At 56.8% G+C, this 11,243-nt stretch overlaps 1 protein-coding gene across 1 annotated transcript; it reads left to right on the top strand.

Annotated features, from left to right (window-relative positions):
- The first annotated feature begins 550 nt into the window (after positions 1-550).
- ANKRD60 (ankyrin repeat domain 60) lies at positions 551-10,141 on the top strand. The gene is made up of 4 exons (XM_075527689.1): positions 551-944; positions 6,178-6,308; positions 7,194-7,359; positions 9,753-10,141. The coding sequence occupies exons 1-4, from the start codon at positions 551-553 to the stop codon at positions 10,034-10,036; spliced, it is 975 nt and encodes a 324-aa protein (XP_075383804.1). The 3' UTR covers positions 10,037-10,141.
- Positions 10,142-11,243: the final 1,102 nt, after the last annotated feature.

Genomic DNA, 11,243 nt, shown 5'->3' on the forward strand with positions numbered 1-11,243 from the left:
GCCCCCACTTCCACCCCCATCTAGCCCTCTGTGGTGGTGCACACACACACACACACACACACACACACACACCCCACACCCACGAGCCCCCTCAGTTTATATTGTGTGTAGTTTTTAATCATTCACAGGGATGGGTGGGCATGAGAGCTCCGTTGTCCTCAGAGAGGATCGCCCAGTGACCTTCCGCCCACAGGCTACTCAGCAGGACAGGGCCAGCCAGCCCGAATGACCACTGGTCCCACCGTCAAGTTCGTTCGTATCAGCGCCTTCCTCGCCCCAGACGTCCAGGGGCGCCTGGCGAGGGCTGCCCACGCCGGTGTCTACCTGCCATCTTCGGTGTTGAAGCCCAAGCAGAGACCACGCCCGCGGCGCGTTGCAGTGATCTCCAACGCGCCACCAGGTGGTCCGCCCGGCACCCGAAGGAAGGCTCTAATCCTGACCGGTCGGAGGGAGCGGACTACTGTCCGCCGCACCCTGTCTCCGCTGCCGCCTTTGTGACGCGCCCGTGCCCCTGCCAGGCGGTCAGCCCGGCTGGCGTCCGGCCGCGAGCATGAGCGCGCGCTCGCGGCCTGCGGAGCGCACTGCCGGCCCGGCCTCGGGGCGCGGCCAAAGGCCCCGGGTCCCGGACGGCGGCATGGCGACCCCGGAGCGGGCGCAAGCGGGGCGCGGCACAGGCGCCACCGGTCCTTGGCCTGCCACCTTGTCGTCCCCGATCCGGGCGCCCGCCAGGAAGCCGAAGCTCAACCGCACCTCGCAGTCTGGGAGCCCATTGCAGGACCAGGACCCTGAAATCTTCACCCTGCGGGTGCGGCTAGAGGAAACCGGGGAGATGTTCCGCGTGGCCAACTGTCGCAGCGACATGACCGTGCGGGAATTCAAGGAGGAGCTGGACCTCATGGTCGGCATCCCCTTCAACCTTCAGCGGATCCAGTACCTGGACCAAGGTGGCCCCCGCCCCGCCCCTGCGCCGTCACAGCCTTCCTCCCACCCAAGGGCCACCAGCACCTAGGGGAAGCCTGCTGAGTTCCAAGCCCCTTCCCGCACAACTCTGTCCCCCAAACACGACCTCCCCCCTCAGAATGCTGGATTCCTGGTCACCTGAGAATGTCCCAGCCCCTCAGAAACATTAGACCCCAAACCTCAAGGCCCTATTCCGCAAGAGGCATCTGCCAGGAAGACAGGCCCCACTCTCACGGTACTGTCTACCTCGGAGCTGCCCACCCAAATCCCAGAGCTGACCCGCAGCAGGCCCCAGACTCTAAATCATAGCCCCCATGCCTTCATAATGACCCCAGGTCAAAAAAGCCAACCGTGATGTCCACATTGGACTGCCAGGCCCTGACAGACAGATAGACAGCCTTTCCAGAGCCAAGCCCCAACTCAAAGCAAATCCTGTGACGCCCTCTGAACCCCAAATCCAGCCAACCATTTCCACTCAAGTAGGCCAAAGCCTGAAACAACCTTCCCACTTCAAGACCCCTTCCCAAGCCCACAGCAGACCTGCCCCAAACTGAACCCCAAATCTCCAAGCTGACTTACAGACTGCCTCTGAAACCCAAATCCATCAGCAAACCTGCCCTCACAAGGATGCTAGTGCTCAACTCTTGTCCACCCTCAAACCTGAGGGCCAATCTGGCTACATGGGAACTTGAAACCCTTCGCCCATGTCAATATCAGAACCCTTAGCCACAGGCCTACAAGGCACCGCCTGTCTCTAAGCAAACCTGCTCCCGTCGGAGCTGCAGCTCCCTGTGCTGCCCTGGGCTACGGTGGGAACCCGAACACCAGAGCTGACTCCCCACCCCCACATACACACACCACGGCCCTAAGGTCCCGGGCAGAAGTGTCCACCTGTGAGCCTCTAGACTCCAAAGGGGGGCCATAAGCACTCCACCCAGCTACTCACCCAAAGATGCCAAGAACCAAGATGAACCTTACACACTTGTGGACCCCCAGACTTCACACAGACTGACCGCCCACATCTGAAAGCCAGTCTCCAAAGCTCGCTGTGACCCCCATGGAACCCCTCCCCTGAAGCCAAGTACCTTCCCAAGGACTCCCAAAGGGGACACAAATCCTGACCACACTGAGCCCCAAAGCACACACCCATGTCATCACACAAACTCCCCACCAGCCCCTGGAAGTTAAAGCCAGCGGCACCCCATGAGGAGGCCAAGATTCAAATCGAGCCTCCCCGACATGAGGACCCCTGCCCCAAACTCTTTCAACCTGCTGAGGTTTGAAACCCCAATCCACATCAGAACCCCAAAGTCCAGAGCCAAGCCTGCCTTGATCAGGATGCCAAATCTCAGAGAATTCCCTCACCTCATTAGGACCCCCCACATTCCAGGACAGACTTATTCTATTCTTACACCCCACCCCATAGATGCCACATTGGAACCCTTAATTCCCCACACAAGCCCTTCCAACAAAAGACCCCCCAATCCCCAAACAGACCCTTCCCATACCAGTATTCCCAAACCTAAAGCAAACCTTGCCTTCATCAGAATCCCACATTCAGAGCAAACTGCTCTGGTCAGTACCCCCCAATCTCAGAACCCTATCCTCCTCTGAACCTCAGTTGCTGGCACGGACCCCGCCGGTATCAGAACCTCAGGTCCCCAGCTGTGTTCTCATCTGTCTGGAGCTCAGAGGTAGCCCAGCCAGAATCAGAACCCAGCACCCAAGGCTCCTCATGGCCAATTCAGCACCCGGAGGCACCCCATCCTGCCAAGCCCCACGTGGTAGTTGGTACGTTCAAGGCCAGGGCCCTAGAACCCATCTCTCTCTGCATCACAGTGTCCTAAGCTGAGGATGATGGCTGCCCTGATTCCCTACAGTGTTTAGGATATGAGAAGAGGAGCGAGCCCCCACCCCCACCCACGGGCTCCATTATCTCCCGACTTGGTGGAAATCAAGGGCAAATGTGTAAAAAATGAAGATCGGGGCAAAAAAAGTCTCTCTGGGCTGCTGCATGGGGAACGCGAACAGCCAGCATTGCAGAAGACTGCGGTGGGGCTGCAGGGGCCGGCTGGGAAGCTGTGGAGACAGATGGAGGTCGGATTGCTGCAGAATCAACCAGTGGCCTCCAGGGCTGTTTGCTGCTTCACAGGGCATAGCCCTCCCTGTGAGTGTACGCTGGGCCCTGTTCCCCCCTGGAGCTAGGATGGACTCGGGAGAGGACTCTGCGCCCATACCTCCCCGGGATCCCCTCTTTGGAGCTGGCTCACTAGTTTTAATGACACAGTTATTTCCCTCTTGGTGTGGGAAAGAAGCCTTTGAGCATCTCTGAGGCTTCATTTGAGCCTAGTCTGTATTTAACTTGGGTTTTGTTTTGTTTTGTAAATGAAGTGAATTACTGAAGGACTTAGTAAGAGTTCCGAAGCAAGTAATTTGAAAATTATGTGTCCTGAGCTGCAAATGCTTGGCACTCCTGTTAATTTATTTACCCGGCTGAGCTCTGCTGAGCAGTAAATTCCGGAGAGTGGGAGGGAGTGAAGGAGACGGGGTGACTGAGCATTGGCGTTACAATGCCATCACTCAGCAGGTACGCAGCCACCGCGGGCAGCTGGGCCCTCTGCTGCCGCAGTCTGTCCTGCTGTACCTGAACCAGAACTTTAGGTGGCGGCTTCTAAGTTATTAGCACCTCTTCTAACCCCACCTCACCCCCATCCCAAGGAACACATGAGATCATGTGGGTGCAAAGTGTGAGATGCATCTAAAGGAGGGTCACAGATCTGTGGACGAGGGTCAAGCTGGCACGTCTCTTGTCAGCACTAGTCATGTGCTCAGCTGGTGGTAATGAGTAATTGTCTTAGCCGAAGGCGGTTGCTTGCTTGCGCAAGGAAAACGTGCCCTGGACTCTGGGACGCCGTTCAGCCTGTGTCTCCCACACCCTGCTGTTTCTTTACGGCTTTGCTGGATATTTTCCAAGGGGCTTAGGAGTGAGGTTGTCTTTCTTAGAACAATGATGATCACAGGTCATCAGGTAGGGTCCTAATGAGTGGATTTGCTCATCATTAAGGGCTTAACTGCTAATGAGAGGCCAACTGTTGGGACCCATGAGCCACCTGTGCCCAGTTGGGGGCGAAGAGAGAGAGGTGGCAGTCAGCAATGGGGTCACTGTGGTGGAGTGGACTCAAGGGCAGTGATTGTGGTGAATGGTCCTCGTCCCAACTCCCTGATCTCCGGTGACCCAATGGTGCCAACCAAGAGCCACACACAAGACAGAGAGGTTCTGGGGAGGACACCGTCCCAATTTACCTGCTGCATGAGTCCCACTAGAGCAGTGGTCCTCAACCTTCCTCATGCTGATACCCTTTCACACAGCTCCTCATGTGGTGGTGACCCCCCAACCATAAAATGATTTTCGTTGCTACTTCATCACTGTCATTTTGCTACTGTGATGAATCAGGCGACCCTGTGAAAGGGTCATTCCACCCCAGGTTGAGAACCGCTGCACTAGGCTCATCTTCTCAGCAAACCAAGATACAAGTCTATCTTGTCGATTTGTCATGAGGATAAAAGATTATAGGCAAAGCGCTCGGTAGGCAGCACCAAAGTACCAAAAGTATCAGACAAGGAACCAAACTCTGAGCATAATGAGTTAGAAAGCCACCACTTCATCATCAAACTAAGACGTTGGTAAAATCCATCCATGGGTGGAATATGAGGGGGTAACAAAGAATGGTGAAAGCTCCACTGGGCAGAGCTTTCCTTTTATGCATGCCATCCCCCCAAACTCCCCCCCCCCCACACACACACACCTGCTAGGCGAACATCGGAGCAACTCGCTCTGAGTGCACCCAGCAGCATCGCCTAGGAAGGTTCTCACTGGTCACAGTGACTTTTTTCATAAAAGCAGTTTCACTCAAACGTGTGTCTGTGTGTGTGTGTGTGTGTGTGTGTGTGTGTGTGTGTGTTGGCCGATTTAAGAGACCAGCGTGCGGCTGTGAAATGTTTCCTGCTTGGGAAAAGTGCCGCAGAAACTGCTGTGACGTTGAACACAGCTGACAAGGGCAGCGCTGAGGGAAAAGCATACAAGTGGTTTCTCATTTCGAAAGAAGCTGATGTGTTGACTGATGGCAAAGCTCCTTCCGGATGTCCGTCAGCTTCCCGAATGGACGAAGATGTTGACAAAGTGCATGCACTAGTGCTCAAAGACCGACGATGGCCCATGGAAGAGATGGACAAGTTGTCTGGACCGTCTTGGAGCTCGGATCAGGAAATTGTAATGGAAGATTTGGGAATGACCAGGAAAAAGAGCGTGGAGTGGAAACATGTTTACAAAGCCAAACCCGACACAGCAATACTTTCTCGAAATGATCTAGAATTCCCTTCTATGGGTGCTGGTGGGCTTTTTCTGAGAAGCGTGAATTTCTGAAGCATGAGTAAGTGCCTTGTCTTTTCAAGTCAGGGGATGCCTCAGCCAAAAGAAGCTCAAACACCCAAGTTCTGATGACGGTGAAAGTCAGCTTCCCTTGTTGCCATAGGTCCTCAAGGAAGGGCACGTCTTTTGGGAGGTCATTTGTCAATGATATTCTTGCTCATGGTGACCAAGGCAGGTGTGCTGTTGACATCTCATAAGTCAGTAGACACCAGGGACAGGGCACAGGACTGACCCTCCCCAAGAAAAAACTGCCTGGTTCCAACCCCCACCAGTGCTAAGGTTGAGAGCCCATCAAAGGCTGTGGTCTGAAAGAGCCCACACGTGGTTGTCCCCAAGGCCCCTCGAGCAGCTAATGACATCATCAGCCAGAGTGAGTGCTTTTACTGCAGCACCCACTGTACAACACAGCAGTAATTGTAATGTCGAGTGGCCTCGAGTTTAAGTCCTCCTTTTGGTCCAGTTTGGCTCATGAAGTGACTCTACCGGCTCATGTATTTGTTCACAATAGGAAGAGTCATCCTTACCGGGTTTCAGAAATCATGGCCATCGCTGGGGGTTGGTTGGTGTTGGGCTCCTAGTTTAGCCGGACCAAATTAGTTTCCCCAAAGCATAAAACACTGTGAACTGATGCCCGCGAAACCATCCAAGGAGACTGGTGCACACAGCTCCCAAATTATCTGTGTGGTTTCCCGAGTCAGACACTCTCTTAACTTAACCAATGTCCTAGTTTACCTGTAATACCCTCCTTTTGTTGTGGTGGTTTTAAAGAACACAATTGCTCCCTGTAGGAGTTTTGATGGATGACGCTACATTAAGTTTCCACGATGTGGTCCCCGGTGGGATTATTTCACTGTGTATCTGGCATTATGATGGATGGACGGAGCTGGTTTTGGCGTCGGTGGAAGGGGACCCCAGTAAGGTGCTTTTCAGCTTCTTTACATGGGTACTAGACGTGTGTTTTGTGGCCTACCTGTGCATTGTGGGGGGGGGGGCCCACTGGTTGACGCTAGTATTGACAACGCAATGTAACTCACTGGGAAGAACGGCTCGGGCACTGAGCTTTGCCCGGGCGTGGTGTGGGGCACTGGCAGTGTAAAGAAGGAGAGGCACTGCCAGGCCTTGAGTTCGGCTATCGGCTGGGCTCTGGGGCTGGGGGTGGGGTGGGGGGCAAGGGTGGTGGTGGTGATGAAGAAACCGTAGATGAGGGTGTGACCGTGGGACAAGAGGTGGTGGGTGTATGTACCTTTGGAAAGAGCATGAAGAGCCTGCAGAGAGGAGGCAGTCGGGTCTACTTCTGCCTGGGAAAAGGTCCGAGAAGGCAGGCTGCAACTGGGGTGTTGAGTTAGGTCTGGAAAGGCAGGGTGGGTGATGGGGGAGCAGGCCTGGGGTTGCTGCATCCATCTCCCCCAGCCCCCATGTTTGTATGTCTCAGACCTCAGAAGGCAGGGTGGGTCCTAAGTCAACTGCTGCTTTCCTTAACACCCAGGTGCGACACCCAGAGGAAGGCTCTTTCCTGCCTTCAAAAACGGCAGCAGGAAGACTCTCATGCCTCCTGCCCGAGTCCCACGGGTGGTAAATTCATGCATGTTTCCTGAACATTCCTGGAAGCATCACCCTTCCCGGGGGTACTATCCAACTTTTCAATCAGGATTTGCCCCTATCTGTTTCCCTCACCCGCCTTCACTGGGTATCCACGCGAACCTTCCCCAGAAGGCCCTGCCGCCGTCCACCTAGCAAAAACGTTTCTGTTCTTCTCAGGAGAGGCTGGATCTCACCGTGTGGTCCGCCCATTCCTCTTGCCCAGTTATGGTGTCTAGGGATCACCGAAGACTCCTTCTACCGAACAGCTAACTCAGAGCAGTTCACAGGCAAGCGGTGGAAGAGCTGGACGTCTCAGAGAGCCTTCGTGGCTTTGTATATTACGTCCCACAGGGGCCACGTGGACACCGTGCAGTACCTCCTGGAGCAGGGTAATTCTCAGGCCATGCCGCGGTCAAAGGTTGGGGGCTCTGCTGGGGCAGGGAGGAGGGAGTGGCTTCTCTCCCACCCTGGTCTCCCAGCCCTGATTCTTGTCAGACACCAACTGGGCATGCCTCGTTGGGGTGTGTTTCTTAGGGTGTGCCAGCTACAGGCTGCCCCCCCACCCCTCACCCACTACTCTCCGTTCAGGCGGACAGGTGGACGTATCAGACAGAAGGTAGAGGAGGCAGCCAGAATGGTGGCTTGGTCTTTCCTACCCAACAAGCCACAGAGAACACTCCTGGTGGCTGGCCTCATCCCCAGTGTCATCTGGAGGGGAGGGGCTGCAAGGGTCCGACCCGGCGCTTGCCCCCAGCCGGCGAGGGGGCTCTGTGGGCAGAGGACAGACTGGCCGCACTCCTGTGCCTACACATGGTGCATGAGATGGTTTGTCTCTGGAGAGAGCTACTCCCAAACCTCTTGGCCTGTCTGCTCCCCGGGAAGGCATACGTTGCTCTCGCAAGAAACCGAGTCCCCCTGCGCTGTTTCCAAATTGGCGGGTTGGGTTGGGCTCAGCTAGGCTCCCTGGTGTCGAGGGGAGTTCAGCAGCCAGCTCCCATCAGCTGCCCCGTGGGAGGAGGGCACGCCCCCCATTGAGGCGGCCCTGTGGGATGACCATGAGCCGGATCGACCCATGGGCTCTGTGCCCTGGAGCCCTGCTCCTCCTCTTCCTGGAGGTAGTGCTTTTCTGGGGAGAAATGGCTACCGGTTGAGGTACGGACTAGCTAAGAACCAACCCCTGGTTACAGACTGCCCACCCACCCGCTTCCCTGGAGGAAGGAAGAATGTATTGCCTGGTGTTGGGGGCCAGGAGGTGCCTTATTCAAGGGTCTAGACTCCCTTGTTCCACCTCATCTCCCAGCAGCCGGGGTGGGGCAGCTCTGGGCTGACATGTTGGGAGGAAGAGGGGATCATATGCTGGCCGTGTCCTGCGCCTCTGTGGGGTCCACACTCCCCAACGGTAGCCTTCCGTTCACTTCCTCCCACGCCGCTCTGAGTCCCCGGGGCTGGAAGAGGAAATAGTGGCCGGCCTTCAACAGCCCCACTGTCCATCCTTTCGGCTCATAAAAAAGTCCCTTCCACCCTGATGGAGCTGTGACGTCTTTGAACGCACCCGTTAAAGAGATTACAGCCGGCCTTGTGAAGTTTTCTATCCTCTGTGGGCAGCCGGCTGTGCCCAGGCGCCACCACCAATGCCGGTGTTATGAGGACTGGTTTTCAAACTTAGACCTCACGCGCCAGCCACAGCTCATAAAACGGCCTCCCAAAAGGTCAGCTGGATGTAATTGAATTGCCTTGTTTTCTGTGTCATGATATTTGTTACTCAGAGTTTGATTCAATCCAACAAGCCTGCCTCGGACACCTGTCACTAGCCTGTCCCCCCACAGCGGCGGTGAGGGATGCAATCGAAGCGTGCTCCGACCATGACTCAGCCGCCACCGGCTGTCATTTCCCCAGTGACTGGCTGCTCTATGTGCCTGGGCTGGGATCAGGGCCTGGGGATGGGTGTGTGGCGGGGAGAGGGGTCTTCTGTCCTCCGGGGTAGGGGTGCACAGTGTTTGAGGCCCAGCCAGCGAGGCAGGCTCCACATTTTCACAGTCACCCTCATGTCCAGGTGGCTCTGAAGGAGTTGGGGGTGTGTCTCCCACCTGGGAGACCCACGGGGTAGGATTAATAGCCTTGAAAACAAGGGGGGGGCAGAGAGAGGGTCAGAGACAGACAGACAGGGCCTGGGGAAGAATGGGGATCCCGCGTACTGGAGGCAGGCAGAGGAGGCCGGTGACGGGCATGGGGGTTGGGGAGACCCCGGGAGTGTCAGGGAGCAGGAAGGACCTGTGGACATTTTAGAAAGAGAACCACCCCCGACCCACTGGTCATTCTTGACATAGACAGGGGCTGCCATGATGTTGGGGGGCCGTTCTGCCTCTCGGGGAGAGTGGGTGCCCTGCAAGACTTCCAAGGCTGTAAATCTTTGGAGAAGCAGGTGGCCGCCTTCCTTCTACGGAGCGCCTTTGCCGGTGGGCTGAGGCTGCTGGTCTTTCAGTCCGCCGCTGAGCACTTCACCCGCCCCAGCTGGAGGGGCTGCGGTAAATGTCCGTGCACGTTTAGCCAGACATTTGCCGTGTGCCCAGTCTTCGCAGGTACGGCTCAGGGGCAGGAAGTCAGCATGTCATACGGTCACTGGTTGCCTCCCTCATTCCCAGGCGACACCATTGCCCTTCACGGAAGAGCAGTGTCCGTGGCCTGGTCAGGTCGGGGAGAAGCCTGAATACCCCCAAGTACGTCCCCTGGGCTGCAGGGTCAGGAGGGGGATTCCCCCTCAGCCCACTGCCCTGTCTTCCAGGTGCCAACCCTTTGAGCAAGACGCCCGTGGGCCGGACGCCCCTGCACGTGGCTGCAGCCATGGGCCGGTTGGACTGCATCAGCCTCCTGTTGGACGCGGGCTCCTCCATCAACACCAAAGACGCCAAAGGGGAGACCCCCATCTACATCGCCCACCGGCTGGGCCGCAAGCAGGCCGAGAGGCGCATGTACCTCATCCGCTGGATGGCCAAGTCGGGGGCCAAGAGGTCGGTGGGTGGAGTAGTCAAGAAGGTCCATCGAGGCAAAGCCCTGGCGGCCACCTAGAAGCTGCCCAAAGCATAGTCCCTGTGGGAGTGCTGGTCTGGCTGCGGCAACACCGGCCCTGGACATCGCTTGAGCTGGCAAACACGCAGTGGGTCTGAATCAGACACGCAGTGCCCTGCCCTGATTGCAGGACTCCAGGTGTTCCGGCCTCTAGGGGTCTATCCCAAACCCAAACCAAGCCCTCCAAGTCCCTTCTGGTACACACGACCCTGCCCCGCAGAGAGGACCTGCTGCCCAGACTGTCCATCTTGCCTGGAGCAGACAGCCTCACCATTCCCTTGGAGTGATGGGTGGTGTCCAACTGCCAACCTTGTGAACAGCCACCAGGGCTCCTTGGGAATCTGTTTAAAACAAAGAGTACTCCCTGCTGGCAAGGCGATTCTGACACGGAGCTACTGGAGCCCTGGTGGCATAGTGGCTTAAGTGCTAGGCTGCGAACCGCAAGGTCAGCAGTTTGACACCACCAGCCACCCTACAGGAGGAAGATGAGGCTTTCTTTCCATTCCTTCAACACAGCGGGCCTTGGAAACGCCTGGGGGCAGTTCTATTGTGTCCTTAGGTTTGGGATGAGTTTGGGGATCACGAGGGCCCTTCATTCTGAGCTGTGGCTGTGTCCGACCAGGAGGACTGCCTGAGAGATGTGGGTCAGGTGCCCCTCCCTCCTGCGGGGACGCTAGCAGTCATGGCCAGGAGGGGCCGCGGGCATCGGGAGCCAAATGCCGAAAAACCCATACGATGCATTGTTCGGATATCGCCTAGTGCTCCCGAAGCTTCCGGAACCCTCTCTAAGGGGGTGGGCTTCCTGATTTGGGGGCGGTGACGACGCTTGCAGGTGGGGACTCATGAGGAGCAGTTGTTGGGGCTGCAAACATGACGTTCCCGGAATGGGGGTGCTGGCGACGGCATGCGCAGGCCACACGGTGCCTGCCTTTCCAGACCGCAGAGCTTCCGCGCGTGTTTCCCTGTGTGCTGCGCGTGGGATCTGCAGGCACGTTAGGTGGGCGTGGCCGCCGGCACATTCTTCCTTCTGCCCCAGGGCATGGACCTCAGACCACCCTTCTCCCTGGTGGGCCACGGCCCATCTGCATGCAGTGTTGGCCTCATTGAAGGCGCTACACGTTTACATCAGGTCCCCTAGTGGCTCACTGGTTAAGCACTCAGCAGCTAACCGAAAGGCCAACATTTCCAACCCAAGAGCTGTCCGGAG

This window comes from Tenrec ecaudatus, chromosome 12 (assembly GCF_050624435.1).
Source record: "Tenrec ecaudatus isolate mTenEca1 chromosome 12, mTenEca1.hap1, whole genome shotgun sequence".
Classification (NCBI taxonomy): Eukaryota; Metazoa; Chordata; class Mammalia; order Afrosoricida; family Tenrecidae; genus Tenrec; species Tenrec ecaudatus.

Bases quoted from the DNA above. Each gene is read 5' to 3' on its own strand.
- ANKRD60 (XM_075527689.1), top strand. From the start codon at position 551: ATGAGCGCGCGCTCGCGGCCTGCGGAGCGCACTGCCGGCCCGGCCTCG. The intron at 6,309-7,193 runs GTGCTTTTCAGC...CCTCTTGCCCAG, and splicing joins TGGAAGGGGACCCCAGTAAG to TTATGGTGTCTAGGGATCAC. The intron at 7,360-9,752 runs GTAATTCTCAGG...CCTGTCTTCCAG, and splicing joins GCAGTACCTCCTGGAGCAGG to GTGCCAACCCTTTGAGCAAG.